Consider the following 21457-nt stretch of genomic DNA (forward strand, 5'->3'; position numbering starts at 1 on the left):
CATCATGGGAATAAGTATTTGGACTTTGAATGTCACACACTTTCTTAATCACAGTATTTAAAAAATATATTTGCAATTATCCCTTATGTAGCAATAAATGTTTGTCAATTGCCTAAAATACTTACTTCATACTTGATACTTTTTAACTAGTTTTTAACCCACACTAGTAAATGCATCAAAAATATTTGCCTGGATTCACCTGATTGGTCTATGTCAAGGAAAAAACAGGTGTCCTAAGTATTTTGTGGTATGCATTCTTGGAATATTATGTAGTGCTCAGTGCTGCGTGTCCATTCTCAATATAGCCTTTCATATGACAAAATAAACAAATATATTATACAGTATTGCTTTGCGCTGCTCTGCCTCTATCCATGTCATCAAGCTTTTTTCAGACAAGCATGTTCTTTGTATGGCTTCATGCATAATTTCCTCAAGGGAACACAACACACATGCTAATTCAATAATGAAATAAATTATAGGCATATGTAAGGAAAACAGGATCTACGCAAGGGGAATAAACCCAGGGGCTGTATAGTTCTGAGAACATAAACAATGATAGGGGTGGACATGGTGTGCTATGCAATATCAGAGCACACACAGTAGAGGTGTCATTAAAACCTCCATGATTTAGACCTACAAAGATTACTTGCTTAACCAACCTCCATTTAAATAGAATATTCACAAAGCAATTATACAAATAAAGGCTCTTTGTTTTGGGAAGAATTACGCTTATCCTGTCAATTCACTGCAGGCAAAAGATCGTGCCATACCTTGTCAGCACAGGATTGCCTTGGAATAAGCCATTTTGGGGAGCATATAATCACAGATCATCCTCAGGCAACATAGTAACGAAGTCAGGATGACTTATCGATTAATTACAACCCCTGATGCTGCATAGATGTGTTTTATAATGCAAAGTCAAAGGACTGCTACATTATTATAAAATGTAAAAAGCACGGAAAATTGCTCTCGAATTGCTGTCGCATGATCTCGGGAGCGCGCAAATCATGAGAAACGAAGCCGTCGTCACAGGGAAGAACACACACACATTCGGAGGTATTGGAACCGAGCTTACTAGGCCAAGATAAAAAAAATTACACGGAATCACTCGTCGTTCATTTTGTAAGGCGGACTTCCCGACCGGCGGAGATCAAAACTTGCTAGAGCATATGTGTATGAAGGGGGAAAGTAACGTACATGATGGTTCGGGAAACCAGGCACCTTTGGGTGGGAAATTTACCCGAACATGTTCGAGAGGAGAAAATTGTCGAACATTTTAAACGGTAAGTTACGCAAGAGGAGAGGCAGCGCGCTCTGTGTCCAATAGCTAGCTATCTGAGCTAGCTAACGTTAGCCATCTTCAAGATACAACACCAAATGGTCTCTGTTGTTTAAGATTTTTTCCCCCGTGATATTTTTAACAAACACACAACATACCAGAATTTCACAATTTATTGGAATCCAGCAAGCTGAAATGCCACTGAATGCTAGCTTGTCAGCTAACTAGCTACCATTTTGTCGTTTGCTCACTTGATATACGTTAACGACGTCGCTAGCTACATCAGTTAATGCCTTGGTAACTAGTTCAGCAAGCTAGCAGAAATATAGCTAACATACTAGTTAGGTAGCAAATTGTATTATTGAAGGATGTGGTAACACATATACTAGTTATGTTTAGTAGGGGCTATGTGTTAATCATTGGTCGGATTACTGAATAATGCAAAGTCATCTAACTTTATCGCTAAATGCATGGTTTCTCCACGTTCCTACTGCTAGCTTCGTTAGCTGCCATAATTACCTAGCGGACGATATCGGGTTTGATTGCCTGGCGGCGAGTTAATCAACGTGCTATCACGATGAAAGCCCTCGTGTAACATATGGGCTTCTTGATTCTATCGCTCGTTCACTGCATAATTCATCACGCCTTAACTGCAATGTTTAGCGGTTCATATGGTCCGAAAAGTGGCTACCATAATCATCAGTCTCTCCTCGATCCGTAAACGTGTGCCAGGTAACGTTATTGGATCCCTCAATATTCTAATGCTTTAAAGTGGCAAGGAGGTAGCTACTTTCTTGCGGTTATGATACATTATTTGAAACTATTTACATCGTAATCAACTACTTTGAGCCTAACGTTAGGTTCTTTGACCTGGCTTTCAGCTAAATGCCAGATTCAGTGAACATGAGCACTGTACACCAACACATGGATCTAGTGTTTCAGTGAAAGTGTGCAACTATTGAAGAACCAACATTTGAGTTCTTGGCATTTTTTCAATGACTTCAAAATAACAGCAGAACACCCTATTTTCACACTAATAATAGATTCCTATTAAAGTATAATTGTAATCCACAGGTTCCACTGACCCTCATATTCAATGTAAGATGATTTAGTAAAGGAATATAACCACTTTAACTTGAGAAAAGTCATTTTCTTTTTTTTAAGTTCACTACACAAAGGCGCCAAAATGCTTGGGCCTCCATTTTTAAAGGGAAAGTCCACTCAAAAGTATTGTTTGGTGGGTTTTTTTCTTAGTCCACTGTTGATAGAGTCCCAATGCTTTGCATGTTCGCAGTCAAGTTTTCAAGATATTGTACTTTAAAGAAGTAAAGTGACACTGGCCACATCTGCTTCTTGAAAGTTTAATATCACACATACATACATACACATATATGTATATATATATATGTATGTGGATTTTCCCTTTAATGCTAATTTGACTAATTGGCTGCCAGGCAAAATCAGGCTCCTGTGCTTTCTTTGCTGTTTAAAAATCTAGCTACTAGGCTAGCTATTATATTATTGTGCATATCATAAGTCTGAATGGACGCGTACATAGTCTCTCAATAGTGTGACATATTTTCTCTCTTTGTTCTTGCTCCTCAGCTATGGACGTGTCGAGAGCGTCAAGGTCCTGCGGAAGCGAGGGTCGGAGGGCGGCGTGGCAGCCTTTGTGGATTTTGTGGATATCAAAAGTGCACAGAAGGCACACAATGCTGTCAACAAGATGGGGGACAGAGACCTGCGCACTGACTACAACGAACCTGGGTCTGTCCCTAGTGCTGTTCGGGGCCTTGATGACAACCCCCCTTCGAGCAGTCACGGGCGGGATGTTTCAGGATTCTCTAGGGGGGCAGTGGGTCCAGTGTTTGGCCCCCCAGTGTCCCTCCACACCAGAGAGGGGCGGTATGAACGGATAAGAGACTGGTAAGTGGACATAGTCTCCCTCTGAAGTACTGGGGGATCGTGGTGTCAGTAAATATATATATATATATATATTTTATCCCGCAATAACATAATTTCATTGTTGGGTTATTAATAAATCAAGGGCAATAGATTCCTTAGTTTTACATAAAGGTAACCTAGGGAACAATCCCTTTACCATCCGCACAGACCTGGCCTTTTTTTGCTGGATCGAAGTTAATTGTTTATGCTAATCTATTGGTCATTAAAGAGGTATGGATGTATGAGGTATTATTCAAAATTTTGGATTTATGTGAGACGTATCCTGCTTTCACGTTGGATATTACACTTGTGGGGAATATCCTGGTGAGTTTGGATATATCACATTTGTTGGATTTTATCCTGGTGAGTTTTCGGATATTTTTATTTTACAAACCATGGATTCTAACCGCGATTTACCTGGGATCGTCGTTCTTTGGAAGTAAATCGGTGCCTGGATGGATTAAATACCCCTATATTTTCTTGAGAATTATATTCAGGCAGGTTTATTCACCTATGGACTATTCATCAGAGAAGACAGGGAGGATTGTTGGTTTTTCCTCACCACCTTTCTACTGCTGGGCAGAGAGAATTTTTCTGGAAGTCTCCAAACCAAGGATATCTGCTACTCGTCTGGATTTAAATAACATCATGGACCAAGGGATGTAAGTTGCCATCGTAAGGATGTAAGTTGGCTAGTTGTCATCACAGGGCCCCATCAATACATCATTCACAGCTAGTTGATCATTTTCAGACAAGGGAATTTACATTTTACAGGGTATAATTGTAATTTAGTATGGAGTTTATATCAAAAGTAACTAAAGAGAAACTGAGGAGTAACAGGAACACCTATCACGAAATTCCATTGGAATATTTTTCAGAGAGATGGCCATGAAGACAACTGAAGACATGCGTTATGGATGTACCTGCCTCATGGAAGTAACCCCCACATTGGGTGTAAGGATGTTGGGTATAGGATGTACACAGGTGTAACCGCACTTCTTTTGTTGGATTACTCTGCTTCAGTGTGGATTTAGCTGTATATCCTCTCAGCATCAGTATTTGGGGTTACTAACAAAGAACAGAAACGTCTGCATTTTCAAAGAAAACTGAATGAAGCCTGAAGATGTCATCTACACAGTGATGGGAGTAGACTGTCTATTTTCCCCTTGGGATATGTAATAGTGCTATTTTAAGGAATTAATTACGTTGCAGTGGACTAGGATTATTCCGTGCATTATGGCGAGAGAAGATGCTGTTTGTTTTTTTACTGGAGGGTATGCAAACTGGATTGCTAGTTTTGAAGAGGAATAATACAGATCTCTATTTTGGACAGTAATATGCAGACAACTCAGACTTGTTCCTTTTTTTTCTAGCAAGTTGGATATGTTTTCAGTCTATCCTGTCTCTAGTGTCACTTTTGAAATGCACCGCTATGCCCTTAAGTGTGACTCATGTTTTGTTTTTTTCAAATTAAACCTGTATCAATCGTTGTCATAAAAAAAAAATATTTCTTTGGTTGTTTTCTTTCTTTTTACATCAAACGAAGAGATTAAGAGATGGTGGATTATACCTAAGATGCCTACCCTACCCAGTGTTCTACTCGAACATCAGACTCTATACACATGAAGACAAAATAACCTTTTTGCTCAAGTTTTTTTTTTTTTTTTTTTATCCAAATGATTTTTTGCTTTTTATTCCGGCTCACACAATTCTGACGACCTAGATTGTATTTGGGATTATAGGTTCGGTTACTGCTTTTGGAAAAGGTTGGTATTGTCCTGCCCACTGCGTCTCTTTTCCTCGTCTCCTGCACTAATTGTTAGAGCTTTTAGAGAGAAAATATGCAGCTGCTTGGGCCAGAGGGCTTGTTTTTCTTTCTCTTCCTTGCTCCCTTTTTCTTTTCTGTCACTTTTTCTGTCTCTCTCTCCCTCCCTTTCTTGCTTTTTCTCTTAGTTACTAGGTGGCTTAATATAGACTAGTTAAGATCTAGCAGGTCCACCAGGATTTCCCTCAACTGCCAAGACCCACTGTTCTTACTTAATTCAGAAATTGTTTTTGATCTCAGTAGGAACTCACTTGCTCACTCTGACAAATGTGATATGACACAGCTTCTAGATAATTAGAATAAATGCAAACAATGGAGTTCAATAGTTTCACAGATGTGGTTGTGTTACGTTTGGCCAACAAAGAAATTCTCACAATGTGTGTTCATGCATTTTTGAGTCTCAAGCATGGCCCTTATGAAACTAAACCTATCCAAGGGTTACCTTACTCTATGCTAGAGCTGGGACGATAAATAAAAAGTTATCGACACCAATCAGTTATCGCAGGAATTTTGCTGGTGTCGTTCATTACGATAAGTAGCCTATACTAGAGAAATGCGTAGTTTGAAATGACATAAGTTTGAATTGACCAAATGCCCCTCGTATATTCTATTGCTTCTACTGGAATCGCAAATGATTGGCCTGTATCTTCATAGACCCGTGCTCAGCGGGGTCCCTGTTTGTGTGTATTTAAGTTGACATTTTAACAGTGCACTGCCTATTTTAAACTTCATTGTGTGTTGGAACTAATCTGTATTTTTGGAGTCACACTAACACTCGCCCTCTCTATATCTACTCTCTCTCTCCCCTATCCATCCATCCTTTGCCTGTGTCTTCCACCAGCTCAGAGACTCGGGAGCGTGCATATGATCACAGCCCCTATGGACACCATGAGCGCACTGGCACTTTTGATAGACAGCGCCACTACAACGCAGACTATTACCGTGATCGCACCATGTTTGCAGCTGGAGTTAGCCCTGGCCCTGGAAGTAGCAGTGCAATGGGGGGGAGCTTTGAAACCCCAGAGCCTCATTTTGAGTCCAGGATCCGAGGAGATCCCTTCACCTTGTCTAGTGCTGCACGCCGTGACCCCTATCGAGATGAAAGGGGACGTCGTGTTGACAGGACTTACCATCACCGCCGCAGTCGATCATCTCATTCCTCACAGTCTCGACACCCCTCCCCGCAAAGGACCACGGGACAAACACCCAAAGCCCCCCATTCCCCCAAAAGAGCCCCCCTCTCCCCTGAAAGAGGTCCGTGCTCTAGGTCCTGCAGTAGGTCCTCTAGCTCTGATTCTGTCAGCAGCACCAGCAGCACTGGCAGTGGCAGGTAGGATGTGCTTTTGTGATGGTGTGAATGTTATTGTTTGTATGGATGGAGCACACATCAGTCAATTAGCCTATGTTGTAGAGAATGTAGCAAGATAAGGGAACATATTCCACTTATCCAGTTGTAAAATATCCTGCTTGACTCTAGGATTATGGAGAGAATATCGCTGACTTGAGATGCATACAAATGTACCCTTTTATTTAGTCAAGTTAGCTGAAGACCCTCTGAACATTACCCCCTCTCTTTCCTCACATTTGTCCGTTTGGCAGCAGCGATTCAAACAGCAGTTCAAGTGAAGGGTCTCGTGCACGCTCTGTTCAGTCCTCTGCTACACATGCACCTCCCTCTCAGCCCTGTTCCATGGTGATGGAAGGTGATGAGCCACGCAGAAGCTTTGGCATCAGGGTGCAGAACCTACCAGTGCGTTCCACAGGTAAGTACCAATACCTAGCAGCATACTCATAAACATGCAGTCTGTCTGGACTTTGCTGTGCACCTTGACATTCTGGTTACACTTTGCTGGGCACCATGACATTATGAAGGGGGTCACCAATAAATATTGTAATCCTCTGCCATTTCGTGTCTACATGTTCAGCTGTAGAGGTAGCTAATCAAAGCACCCCCCCCCCCATTCTCCACCTTGACCTAACATTTTATTTTGTCCCTCAAGATGCAGCTGTATGACCCATATCAAGCATCAATTCACTGTCCATTTCCCCTTCCAGACACAAGTTTGAAAGATGGACTGTTCCATGAGTTCAAGAAACATGGGAAAGTGACATCTGTGCAGATCCACGGGGCTTCAGAGGACCGATATGGTCTGGTGTTCTTCAGGCAGCAGGAAGACCAAGAGAAAGCCCTCAACGTCTCCAAAGGAAAGCTTTTTTTCGGCATGATGATCGAGGTTTCTGTCTGGAACGGCCCTGGTATGAAACTTTTTAGTGTTGTAATGTAACATCTGTAATTCTTTCATTATTTGAGCTTGGGCCTTAAATCCTAATGGAGTTGTAATGAGCGGTCATTCACATACTGTTGAGTGTACTTCTATTGTCTTGTTTAGTGATTGTAATAGAAGTCTTTCCCTCAGAAACTGAGAGCGAGAATGAATTCAGGCCATTAGATGGACGGATTGATGAATTCCACCCCAAGGCCACAAGGACCCTGTTTATCGGCAACTTGGAGAAGACCACCAGTTACCAACAGCTCCTTGATATCTTCCAGCGCTTTGGAGAGATTGTGGTATGTATGTTACTGCACACTGATGGGTTGTGCAAGTTAAATATCTCTTCTAAAAAATAAAAAAAAATGCCAGAGAATTGCCTGTTTTCTTTTAAATATTTATTCATTTTGTCATCCCTCATACAGGATATTGACATTAAAAAAGTCAATGGTATTCCTCAGTACGCCTTTGTGCAGTATTCTGATATTGCCAGTGTCTGCAAAGCTATAAAGAAAATGGATGGAGAGTATTTAGGGAGCAACCGGCTCAAGGTATTATTCATAAATCTATATTGCCCTTACCTCTAGTTATCCATGTTGGTACAAAAGGAATTGAGTTCAGTGATACAGAACTACCCTCTGCAATTATTATTGTCAATGTTTTTACATCCTGTGTTTTCGGTCTCCTTTCCAGCTGGGTTTTGGAAAGAGTATGCCCACAACATGTGTTTGGCTGGACGGTTTGGCTTCCAACATCACAGAGCAATATCTCACACGCCACTTCTGCCGCTATGGACATGTAGTCAAGGTCTACCCTTTTTTCCCTCCCCAATGTTCTTGGAATCCCTGACATTTTTGATACTATATTAGAGAAGTTGTTCTCAACAAGATTTCTGCTTTTCTTCCTTTAGGTGGTATTTGACAGGTTGAAGGGGATGGCTCTCATCTTGTATAACAACACAGATTTTGCACAGGCAGCTGTCAGGGAGACCAAAGGCTGGAAGATTGGAGGCAACAAAATAAAAGTATGAATAAATATGTTTCATTAATCAATCAGTGACTGACATTTTAACAGTAAATCAGATGAAGGGAGCTAATTTGTTTATTTGCAGGTGGATTTTGCCAGCCAAGAGAGTCAGATGGCTTTTTATCGCTCTATGCAAGCCTCTGGGCAAGACATTAGAGACTTCTATGAAATTCCAACTGAAAGAAGGTAAGGTTCACATTTGTGATATGAGATGAATGGAGGGAATACTTTGAATTACTTGTTTTCTGGTGTACTTATTGGTTCTCACTTCATTTTTCCCCCCCTCCTATTCCACAACCCCCTGCTTTACAGGGAGGAACGACCAAGACCTCCATACCATGAGTTCTCAGCAGAAAGAGCTTACTTTGAGAATGTACGCACCCCTGGCACCATTTACCCCGAAGACCCTCACAGAGACTACCCCGCCCGCAGCCGTGAGCGGTATTCGGAGTTGGAGCATTACCAGGGAGAACACTTTGACCCACGCTATCATGAGGACCCTCGGGAGTTCAGGGATTATCGAGATCCTTTTGAGCAGGACATTCGGAAGTACACATACATCCAGAGGGAGCGAGAAAGGGAGCGGGAGCGCTTTGAGGCAGACCGAGTCAGGTGGAGCCCGTCTCATCCACGGCGCCCGATCACCCCTTCTGCCTCCCCTTCACCATCTGAGCGTGCTCCCAGAGACCCAGAGCGGCAGGTCTACAGCCAGTCCTCTGAGCGAAGTGGTAGTTGCAGCTCACTCTCACCACCACGCTTTGACAAGGCTGACAAGGCTCCTCCATTGGAACATGGAGCCAGCTCTAAGAGTGAGAGGTTGGAAAAAGACGCCCACTTGGTTGAACCTGAGCGTGGAGCTGGGGCTGAGAAAAGCAAGCGGGGAAGGCGAAAGGAGAAAGGTGACAAAGAAAAGGGGGAGAAGAGTAAATCAAGGAAAGGAAAGGTGCAATCTCCCGGCATCCCACCATCTGAGACCAAGCTAGATCCCAGCCTGGATGGAGGCTCTGGAAGGGGAAAGGTGTCGGACCAAGACAGCCTTGAGAGACAGATATATAAAGGTGACAATGACCCTCCTTCAGATCCGACAGCGTCAACCTCTCGCCATGAGCCTGTAAAAAGTGAGAGACTTGAGTCAGGGAAAGGTGAAATCGCAGACAAGGATGTTAAAACACGGTCCAAGAAACACCAAAAGTCTGACACAGGAAATGATGGGAAAGATCCATCACTGGATTCTGATCGGCTGGCTGCGAGAAAGAGGCGCTTTGGAGATGCCAGTGGGAGGACCATTCGGCAGAAGAGGAGAAGGCTGGAGGATGGGAGTCAACCCCCAGACTTTGGAGCAAGCACTGCCTTTTCAAAAGAGATGGATGGCGACAATAAGGCTCAACAAAAAGACTCACAGCGGAGGGATTCAAGATCCAAAACGGAGAGGCTGGTGTTTCCTGGTAGTCAGGATCCTGTAATGAGAGGACAGGAAGCGCTGCCCGAGGGGAGCATGGACCCTATAGACTCAAAACGCCACAGCATGTCTAGAAGGTTCTCCCACGAGGGGAACATGGATCAGGATAATGCAAGAGATCAAGATCCACCAAGCCCGTTCAAATATGGTGCACAGGACAATGACAAGGGTGTCAAGGAAGAGCCTCTGGATATTGACCTCTCCCAGAGTTACCGCAAACAGATGGAGCAGAGGAGACTTCACCAACAGCTCCAAGAGCCAGACAAACAAGAAAAACCAGGAAGTCCACAAGACTTAGAAAGGGAGGATCTTGAACACCGCAGTCTGGTACATGAAGTGGGCAAGCCACCTCAAGATGTCACAGATAATTTCCCATCTCATAAACTCAAGAAACTAGAGCAATTTGATGCAGATATTAGTGCCAAGAGGGGGGACCGTGTCTACAGGAGCTTCCGGCAAAAGAGTGAAGATCCTGAGTGGAACAACACTGCATCTCCAGGCTTGCAACACTTCTCTCGTCGTGCTGAAGATCCCGAGTGGAACAACACTGCATCTCCAGGCTTGCAACACTTTTCTCATCATGCTGAAGAGGACTTTGCGGTATCGTCACACCTCAGGGAGGTTAAAACTGAGGATAAAAGCCACCCAGACCTGGAGCTGGCAGTCAAAAGGACACATACAATGCAAATGTCCAAGTCAAACACTCCTTTACAAATTAGTGAGGAAGAGCGGGAAAAACGTTGGGAAAGCAGAGTCAAGCAAGATTTTTTACCTGACTTAAACTTCTCAAGAGGCATTGCAAAAAATCCACACCATCGCAAGCGTTTGGAGTACGGAATTGTGCATGATTTGGAGCCTGGGGAAGTACGATCCGATTCTGAGGAGGATAGAGAGAACAAACCACACTCTCCTATGCCCTCCACTTCGGTACCTTTGTCTGACAGGCAGAGAGTGGACAGATTTTCAGACCCTAAGCTTGCCACCTTGGAAAGGATGAAGTTCTACTCCTTTGCACTTGACCAAACCATCACACCAGATACCAAGGCCCTGCTAGAGCGAGCAAAGTCTCTGTCCTCCTCTAGGGAGGACAACTGGTCTTTCTTGGACTATGATTCACACTTTGCTGGTTTACGCAGTAGGAAAGATACTGAAAAGGTTGAGTCAGCACCTCGACCTACACCCTCTTGGTACATGAAGAAGAAGAAAATTCGCAGTAGTGGGTCTGAAGACAAACTAGATGACCGGAAGGAAGAGCCCAAGCCCAAGCCAGAGGAACATGAACGCAGGGAACTGTTTGCCTCACGTTTCCTTCACAGCTCGATATTTGAGCAGGACTCAAGACGTCTTCAGCACCTTGAGCGAAAACATGAGGACCCTGAGCAGAGTCAGGGTCAGCAAACTGGTCAGCAAGGCCTGACAGACGGGCAGCCTGACACAGAACCAGTTGTCCTCTTCCATAGCCGCTTTTTGGAGTTCACACGGCTTCAACAGCAGAAAGACCAACCGCTACCAGATGTGAAAAAGGCAGATTCCATAGATGACAATAGGGTGGAGAAGTCACCTGAGGCAGAACAGCAACCTCTGCAGTTACCTAAAACCTCAGAACTTGTCATGGATTCAGAGATTAAACCTATTAGCCCAGCTGAGGACATGATTTCCCAGCCCCCACTTATGCCCAAGGAGATGTCTCGACCCAAGCAGGTGTCTCCACCCCTTCCACCCAAGCAGATGTCTCCACCCAAGCAGATATCTCCACTCCTTCCACCCAAAGAGATGTCTCCACCAGTGGAAACACGTGTCATGTTTACTCCATCCCTAGAGCCAGCTGCTCTAGAACCTTTGACTAAAGAAGAAAACATAAAAAATGAACAGCTCCCTCCCCTCCTGCAAATGTCTCCCCGTTCGATGTCTCCCCCTGCTTCTGTTAATTTAGTAGCCCCCGAGCCCATTCGTTTGGTGAGAAAAGTTAAAAGATTCCCTAGTGAAGAGAAATCTAAAGATATAGCTCAGGATATTAAAACATTGACCCCTGAGCAGTCTTCCAACAGTGATTGCCATATTCATAAAACGTTATTGAGTCGTTCTGAGCTTGAGCTGGCACCTCCTGAATTACCACCTGAATTGAAAAGTTCCACACCACCTAACCTTGTTGATGAGATGTCAAAAGAGGATGCCAACACTGAAGATACAGACACTCATACAGAGGTGGAAAAGAAACTTGATCTTAATCAGATACAGGTGCTTGTTGATAATGAAACCAGGGATGAGTCAATTTCACCACAGAAGTCTAAGAACAAAAAGAGTAAGTCTCCTACTCAAGTCCCACTGACACCTTTGGTTTCAGCAAATAGTTCAGAGAAACCACTTACACGCAAGAGTGAACGCACAAAGCGTGCATCATCCCCTAGAGCGGAGTCTTTGAAGGGAAGCTTGGATTCCAAATCCACAGGCAAGTCTCCCATACATGGTGCAGACCCCGAGCATGGCACAGAGCAAAGTATATATGTTGGAAGAGCAAGGCGTAGAAATGTGAAATCTGTATATGCCACCCCAGTTGAGGAAGATGCCACTAAGGGGGCTGGAAAGGATGTAACTGAGTCACCACGTTCTGCACGAAAGCGAGGTGGAGACAAAGACAAAGAAGCAGCCCCTCAGCAACCATTAGAACAGGATTCACTTGTACCTATCACCTCAAGGCGGGGACGTCCTCCTAAGAATCGTCAAAAAGGAGAGGACATGTTAACAGCTAAAGGGGATAGATCAAAAATGGAGACCAAGGATACGGACTCCAATGAATCAGAGAGTAGTGAAAGAATCTCAAAAGTGTCAAAAGGCAGACATTCTCCTCATGGTCATAAAGTGTTGGCAAGTCAGTTACCCACGCCCACAGTGACTGGATCCAGTAGGAAGGGGGGAAAAACTGAGCCCCCTGAAGATGTTGCTCAACCGATAGATTTTACAGAGGAGGACAATTTGGCCATGCCAGATTCCACTGTCTCATGTAAAGAAGATTATGTGGTGCCAGTTGTGACAAAAAAAGAGGAGAATGTCAAGCAACGACTAGGAACAGAGAAATCAAGAGATCAAGACAGGCAGAAAATTGACCCTATTGACGAGAAAGCCAGTGGAACTAAATTAGGTGAGAAAGAGACTGAACCTCCAGTCATGGAAGAACAGCCTGTTTTGGAGAAGAGTGGGAGAGGAAAAGCCCCACGCTTGACACGGATTCCAAAATCTCCTGTCCTCAAGAACCTCAAGATCAGACTAAATGTCACTGAGGTGAAAGATTTACTTCAAATGGGGGATGAAGAACCCGGAAATCAGGATGATTCTTCTAAAAAGACTAAACCAGGCGAACCTACTAATGACCCATTATTATTAGAGTCTAGTCCAGGACAAGATGTGAGTTGTAGCAACGAGGATAAAGATGGGGTGACGACAGAGAATAAGCCTCCAATAGATCCTAAAACTTTGCTACAACAGGAACAGGAGCTGGAGCAAGCTGTGGAGAACATTGCTAAACTGACAGACCCAACCCTCCCAGCTGAGCCACCCACTCCACCTGCCCAACCACCTGCAGAATTAAAAATTGAGACTGAGGAAGACAAACCAGCCAATCCTGCTAGTGAGTATGAACTTGCTGCTGCGATTGATTCCATTATGGGTGAGGATATAGCCGTCCCTCTGCCTCAAGAACCGGTAAATAGTGCTGTTGTGGATTCAGATCTAGAGATTCCAACCTTCATCCAGCCGACCAAGCGAGCTGAACCTGTGACTAACATATCTCCTGTTCAGGGGGAGTCCTTTTTCCCAACCACACCCAGGAAAGGTGCTAAGGGCAGAGCTAAAACACAGAAGCGGTCTAAGAGCCAAAAGTCTAACAAAAAGGATGTTGTAAAAGAAAGTTCATCAGAACCGGAGAACACCTCTGTTATCACATCAGACAGCACACCCTCTAACGAACAGCCTGTTCCAGAAAGTATTCCCTCATCTACAGTTGCTGGTGTCATTACAGCCACCTCTTGGAAGCCTGAAACGGTGCATTTGGCTCCCAAGACTACAGACATGCCTAAAGAATCAAAGTTGCCTCCAGCCCCTGCAGAGCAACCTCCACCTAAACATCTGAAACCTGTCTGCCCCACAACCAAAAGTCCCACTCTCACCAAGCCTCATACACAACCACCACCACCGGAGTGCATCTCACCCTCACTTTCTCCACCCCCAACCCGGCCAAACATCAGAACCACACAGCCAAGCAGGATCCCAGTTTCCCCACCAGATTGGCTCAACCAGTCCAAGGATGCAGTTGTCCCTTCCTCTCCTAGAGCATCAGCAGCTCCCGTAGAGAACCCAGGACTTCCCCTTGACACTGAGCACATGGAGACTGATCACAACATCAGTGACTTGCGTAGGATTCTCATGAAGCACAAAAATGTTTCACTCCCAGTCCCATGCAGTAGTACTGTTCCTTCCAATCTGGGCACCTCGTCCCTTAGGGATCCTCCACACCCTTCTGATAGTAATACTCCAATGGTTGTTGTACCTAGTAAGGCCTCTCTAAATGACAACAGGCTGCCATCTCATCCAGCTCAGCCTGTAGTCCGGCCCCCAGCCTCACTACCATCCCCTGAGTCGAAGTCTGTGATTTCTGTTATCGCCTCCACTGCCACTTCTGTTATCAGTCGTGTTTGCAATCCACCCGACATGGAGAAAGTTAATATGTCGGTTGACAGAAATCCCTGTGTGGACATGCCACTTCCCAAGCAGGCATACAGGCCGCCCAGCATGGAGGACAGGGACAGTGGTTTGTACCATGGACCATCAGTTGGTGAGGAGGGTGGAAGTGCTGGGAGGTACTTGGTTGAGAGCTCCGGTCTGGGTACGGGCTCTATCCCAGGTCTAAGGGTGAATACCTCAGAGGGAGTGGTGGTGCTGAGTCACTCAGGGCAGATCAAGGAGGGACCACAGAGGATAAGTGCCAAAATCAGCCAGATCCCACCAGCTACTGCAGTTGACATGGAATCTCAGCAGCTTGTGTCCATGCCCCAAATAAAACAGGAGATGTATACCCACTCCCAGTCAAACACTCCAAAGTGTCCTCAAATACAGACAGACCATGGGCATCCTAAGACGCAACAACCTGTGTCCGCTATTAAACAAGAAAACACTGGTATGGATAAGTTAGAATCTCCCTACCCATCAGGGCCTCAAGGAGTTGTGAAGAGGCTCCAGCAGACGGTTAGTAGTCCACAAGTGATGGGTTACCATCATCCAGAGTTCACAATGTTATTGAAGCATCCAAAAAAAGTGGATGGGGCTGATGCTATGACTGCTGATGGGGGTAAACCATCTTGGAACTCTGCCATAAGTCCTGCAATGAGCCCCCACTTGCCCTCTCCGGCTGGCAACCACGTAGGCTTTGTTTCCGGCTCGGCCACTGACAGAACTCCATCACATCTCAGTGGGGTCAAACAGGAGCCCCGTTCACCTCGAAAGTCAGGCCACCCACACTCTCCGTTCACTAAAGTGTCCTCTCCCATTGGCGGCTCCTCTCCGAAAGGCCTCCCTGGGATGCTGCCCTCTGGCCTTCCCGCCATGCAGCAGTATGTCACCAGTGTCCACCACCCTGAGCAGTCTGTTATCATGCAACCTCACAGTGCTCACAGTGGCATTGGCAGGATGTCACCCCATCGTGTCTCCCAAGCAATCCCCATGGGGCACCTTGTCCAAGGAGAGGTCAGGGTGAACACACCACCCCTCTCTGTGATGAGTTTCGGAATGCATGGAGACCCTCTTGCCTCTCCCTGGTCTGGTCCTCTCCAGCAACGTCCCACCTCGCCCCAGGCGGTAGGCAGAGACATGGTCCTCAAGGTTAACCCTGGGAATGTAAGGAGCCACGAGGGAGAGCAAGAGGATGCCAGACGCTTCCATCAGGCCACAGGGAGACCATCTGCCACCCAGCTGAAACCAGAGACTATGCAGGTGGATCCCCGCGGAGCTCTACGTAGCGGGCTACAGCTGGACCCGTACATGTCACCCAGGGACATGCGTGTGCTCATGCACCACCCGCAGGGAGAGCGCTCTGCCTCAGAACCACACCAGGGACACATCCAAGAGACTGTCCCACCCTCTTCGACATCTACCAATATCACATCGTCCCTGTCCCCCAGGGCACATCTGCTGACTAAAGGTGTTTCTGAGAAGGATGGCACAAAGCCACAAGAGGTCAAGAGCCCACACTCTCCTCTGAAGGATGGGATGATGGGGATTCGGCCATCTATGGCCGCCATGGCGTCCCCACAAAGGGTGCAGTTGCTGCCATCAGGGACCGGAGCTTCCTTCTCAGAGTATCCAGGAATGTACAGCAACACCCGGGCCGTCCATTCCCAGATCCCAGAGACTTCTTTTGGGGTCAACCAGGCACCTATCAACATCACTTCTGCCTTAGTGAGTTAAACACTATTCAGTGTACTGTATCTCTGCACAATTTTATAATGATCATGGGGTAGTGTCTTGAATCATGTTTGGAAAAACAACTTGTTTATACTAAAATCACTCTTCTGGGCCTCAGGGTACAGACCCCAGCCAGTCACAAGCTGATGGCAAGGTGAAACAAGTTGGACACCAACCTGTCAACATGGTGCAGCTGCTCACGGTGAGTCACTTAAGGATTTATGGAAATGGGGAACAGACAGCGAATTAGAGACAGTAAAACCAGTGTAAAACCAGAACGACAACTGAACAGGATCAGAGAGGTATGGGCAAGAGCTTTGGGCAAAGTGGTCAGGACAAAGTGTAGTGTAGGTAGACTATTCACATTTTTTTTTTGTTTTTATATTATTTTAAATATTTACAAATAAATAGCATTTTGCATCACTGTTTTATTTTCTGTTTGAGCAGAAGTACCCGATAGTGTGGCAAGGGCTGCTAGCACTGAAGAATGACCAAGCTGCTGTCCAGTTGCATTTTGTCTGTGGCAACAAAGCATTGGCTCTACGATCGCTGCCCTTACCAGAGGGAGGAGCGCTGCTTCGGATCGTCCAGAGAATGAGACTTGAGGCATCACAACTGGATGGTGTGGCTAGAAGAATGACGGTAAGTTATTTTCCCTATCATGAGGATGAGTCCATCCTAAATTGTGTTAACTTGGCCCAGTGTAAGTGGATGCAAACAGCAAGTGAGTGGATGCTACTTGATGAGGAGCACTTTTCACTAACCTAGTCACTAAACTAGTCACTCAGTAACTAAAGTAATGGTCCAATCATTAAGGACTGGCGAGATGGCGCCGATAGATATGGTCACCTTGTTCATGGCTCATAAGCAACTTTAGTGTAATTTTTTTTGTGTTATTTCTCACATTATTAGCTCAGAACGTCCTTTGCACTATTACATACAGCCAAAAAAAACTTTTGGATATTAGAGCGGCACTAACATTCCTGAATTGGATGGAGCATTTGTTCATACCGCTTCCAAGTATATTACTTGCTAATGTTCAGTCCCTGGACATAAAGTAACACTCTGATTTACGGAATCGTGGCTCTCTCCGGATATACTGTCCCTGTCCATATAGCCAGCTGGGTTCTCAGTACATTGCACAGACAGGAATAAAAAACTCTCCTGGGAAAAATAAGGCAGAGATGTATGTTTCATGCTTAAAACCTCTTTGGGCTGAGATCCCGCTAACAGGACAACAGCCAGTGACTGTGCAAGGCACCAAATTCAAAACAACAGAAATCCCATAATTAAAATTCCTCAAACATACAAGTATTTTACACCATTTTTAAGATACTCTTCTTGTTAATCCCACCACATTGTCCGATTTCAAAAAGGCTTTAGGACGAAAGCAAACCAAACGATTATGTTAGGTCAGAGCCAAGTCACAGAAAAAAAGCCATTTTTCCAGCCAAAGAGAGGAGTCACAAAAAGCAGAAATAGAGAGAAATGAATCACTAACCTTTGATCTTCATCAGATGACACTCATAGGACTTCATGTTACACAATTCATGTATGTTTTGTTCGATAAAATTCATATTTATATAAAAAAATCTGTTTACATTGGTGCGTTATGTTCAGTAGTTCCAAAACATCCAGTGATTTTGCAGAGTTTTACATCAATTTACAGAAATACTCATAATAAACATTGATAAAATATACAAGTATTATGCACGGAATTATAGATACACTTCTCCTTAATGCAACCGCTGTGTCAGATTTCAAAAAAGCTTTACCCGAAAAAGCACAGCATGCAATAATCTGAGTACAGCGCTCAGAGACCAAAACAACCCAAACAGATATCAGCCATGTTGTGTAGTCAACAGAAGTCAGAAATAGCATTATAAATATTCACTTACCTTTGATGATCTTCATCAGAGTGCACTCCCAGGAATCCCAGTTCCACAATGTTTGTTTTGTTCGATAATGTCCATCATTTATGTCCAAATACTTCCTTTTTGTTTGCGCGTTTAGCCCAGTAATCCAAATTCATAACGCGCGATCACTAGGATCACTCAAGTCAAAAAGGAGTGCCTTTGGGACAAGTCTCGGGAATGTCCAGAGCCCGGACTTGACCCATCCAACTGACATAGTGACATTCTAGATGATTCTGTGCGTCTAACTTTGTGGCAACAGTTTGGGGAAGGCTGTTTCCTGGTCAGTTTGACATTGCCCCTGTGCACAAAGTGAGGTACATACAGAAATAGTTTGAGATCGATGTGGAAGAACTTGACTGGCATGCACAGAGACCTGACATCAACCCCATCAAACACCTTTTGGGATGAATTGGAATGCTGACTGCAAGCCAAGCCTAATTGCCCAACACCCCAGTGCCTGACCTCACTAATGCTCTTGTCTGAATGGAAGCAAGTCCCCGCAGCAATGTTCCAACAGTGGAAACGCCTTCCCTGAAGAGTGGAGGCTGTTATAGAAGCAAAGGGGGGACCATCTCCACATTAATGCCCATGATTTTGGAATGAGCTGTTCGACGAGCAGGTGTCCACTTACTTTTGGTAGTGAATGCGACCAATTCAATTTTAAGGAAGAAATTCTCAAGTTCATGTACATCACGTGTCTGTTTTAATGTGTTTTTTTCCCTGTTTCCTGCAGGGGGAGAGTGAGTTCTGTCTCCTGCTAGCTCTGCCTTGTGGACGGGACCAGGACGATGTCCTGAATCAGACCCAGGCCCTAAGGACCGCTTTCATAAACTACTTGCAGGCCAAGCTGGCTGCAGGCATCATCAATGTCCCCAACCCAGGCTCCAATCAGGTGAGTCTCTCTGCTTGTTACTGTAGATGTCTGTCTGTTTTTGCAAACATTCAGCTACTGCTGGTTTTTGATAACTTTACATTTACATACAGTGGGGCAAAAAAGTATTTAGTCAGCCACCAATTGTGCAAGTTCTCCCACTTAAAAAGATGAGAGGCCTGTAATTTTCATCATAGGTACACTTCAACTATGACAGACAAAATGAGAAAAATCAAGGTCCTGGAGTGGCCTAGCCAGTCTCCAGATCACAACCCCATAGAAAATCTTTGGAGGGAGTTGAAAGTCCGTGTTGCCCAGCAACAGCCCCAAAACATCACTGCTCTAGAGGAGATCTGCATGGAGGAATGGGCCAAAATACCTGCAACAGTGTGTGAAAACCTTGTGAAGACTTACAGAAAACGTTTGACCTCTGTCATTGCCAACAAAGGGTATATAACAAAGTATTGAGATAAACTTGTTATTGACCAAATACTTATTTTCCACAATAATTTGCAAATAAATTCATTAAAAATCCTACAATGTGATTTTCTGGATTTATTTTCTCATTTTGTCTGTCATAGTTGAAGTGTACCTATGATAAATTACACATCTTTTTAAGTGGGAGAACTTGCACAACTGGTGGCTGACTCAATACTTTTTTGCCCCACTGTACAAATTAAATGTTATGTTTTACATTTTGGAGCATGTCTTTAGATCGCATAGTCTTTCAACTGATCCATTTTTATCTCTCTTCTCCAGCCTGCCTATGTGTTGCAGATATTCCCACCATGTGAGTTTTCAGAGAGCCACTTATCCCGGCTAGCCCCTGACCTCCTCAACCGGATCTCCAATATCTCCCCTCACCTCATGATTGTCATCACCTCTGTGTAACAACCCACCCCCCTCCAGCGGGGAAAAGGAACCACATCTTCTTATTAGTGGATGTACACCAAGTTGAGCCTCAGGAAACAAGAGGAATGGCAGGATCTTTGCTCCTGGAGACACTGGGAACATTTGGGAATAACGTGCTATTCAAACTTTTTTTTTTCACACCTGTCTGGTATTTTTGTCCTTCTCAAAAGAGCGAGCTCAGGGATGGACTACACCAGAACCCTATATCTCTGCTGTATTTGTATTTATTGGGGAGTTTTATTTTTACGTAGGGAGTTACTTTGAAGAAAACATTTTGATGTTTGATGAATAAGAAGAATGAGTGACTTCGTGGGTGGCCTTTTATTCTTCATCATTTTAATGATTTTTGTTCTTTTAAAAAAAAATCTTCATAAGAAAGGATCATGGAAGCCATTAAACAATGGCAAAAATAGACATTTCAACGTGTGTTTTTAAGTACAGTGATTATGTACAAACAAATTTCATTGTTCAGCCTTTCCCATAGAGGAAGAAGGAACTTTCAAAAACTTTTAGGGCACGTCTCAAATGGCATCCTATTTCTTATATGGTGCACTACTTTGGGCCCTGGTCAAAAGTAATGCACCATATGGGGATAGGGTGCCATTTGGGATGCACTGAGATCTTGTAGAGAGGACTGTATCAGCCTAACAAACCCCTTTTGATTCCACCAGCTCTGTTCCATTTCTCTACTTAAACAAGACAAGGCTGTTCCCTTCCATCTGTTTCCGCATTATACGACCAACAGTGGGATTTAAGAGTTTTTGGAATACTGGACTCTGTAAATATTTTAAATATTTAAAACTGACAAACTAGAACTTGGGACAACTTGACACCAAGAGACTTCCATGGAAATACAAGGATGTATACAAGGATGAATTAATTGGGGGTGTAAGGAAGGACTGAGGGAAACCCCTTTGTGGTGTAAATACTTGTGACACAGCAGGTTGGAATACTTGTGTGGAGTTTGCTGAGGGCACTTCACATTTTGTTACTCAAATAAAAAATTAATCCAGAAAACTAAAACAGTCATGAGCTCTTTCATCTGGATGTTTTTTTTTCTTGTTTCTCTTTGAGATGCTGTCTGTTTGAAATAAATATTTGAACATTGTGTAAATATAATCTGAGTTTTCTACTAACATTATTTTTTTATGCTGGGGATGTATATTCTGTTGCAGTTCAGTAGAAGTCTACTTCTGCATTCCTAACAGCTGGGTTAGGTTTATGTAACATATTGATAGGATGCAGTAGTGGATTACGTGATTTCCCCCCCCCCCCCCCCCTTCAGTCAGCCAGTTTGTTTTGCATGACCCGGGTGGGTGATTTCAGTTAAGGACCAATGGAACTGTCTAAAATGTGCAAACTCCACCTATCCAAGGTGAACTCGCCCGTTTGCAAATGCATTCCATTATGGTAACATTCTATACTTTGATCGGATTTCATCACTGATACTGTCTACCAAAGGGGTGACTGTGTATTGGAATTGTATAGCTAATCACAGAATA

At 44.2% G+C, this 21457-nt stretch overlaps 1 protein-coding gene across 8 annotated transcripts; it reads left to right on the forward strand.

The window, feature by feature from the left end:
• Positions 1-607: 607 nt before the first annotated feature.
• On the forward strand, positions 608-21074 carry LOC110528407 (msx2-interacting protein). Of its 8 annotated transcripts, none has more exons than XM_021610453.3 (15): positions 608-1283; positions 2885-3205; positions 5890-6378; positions 6651-6811; positions 7104-7304; positions 7454-7617; positions 7744-7869; positions 8012-8125; positions 8229-8342; positions 8430-8530; positions 8657-16250; positions 16375-16458; positions 16704-16898; positions 18906-19064; positions 19803-21074. In XM_021610453.3, the coding sequence occupies exons 1-15, from the start codon at positions 1198-1200 to the stop codon at positions 19932-19934; spliced, it is 10041 nt and encodes a 3346-aa protein (XP_021466128.3). In that variant the 5' UTR covers positions 608-1197; the 3' UTR covers positions 19935-21074. The 8 variants fall into 8 exon arrangements, with proteins under 8 accessions (XP_021466128.3, XP_021466129.3, XP_090097870.1 ...); XM_021610454.3 differs by having other exon boundaries at positions 803-1283; positions 6648-6811; positions 7466-7617; XM_090241744.1 differs by having other exon boundaries at positions 803-1283; positions 7466-7617.
• The last annotated feature ends 383 nt before the right edge of the window (positions 21075-21457 follow it).

Source organism: Oncorhynchus mykiss, chromosome 7 (genome assembly GCF_057628025.1).
Source record: "Oncorhynchus mykiss isolate SJ-2025 chromosome 7, ASM5762802v1, whole genome shotgun sequence".
In the NCBI taxonomy this organism is placed as follows: domain Eukaryota; kingdom Metazoa; phylum Chordata; class Actinopteri; order Salmoniformes; family Salmonidae; genus Oncorhynchus; species Oncorhynchus mykiss.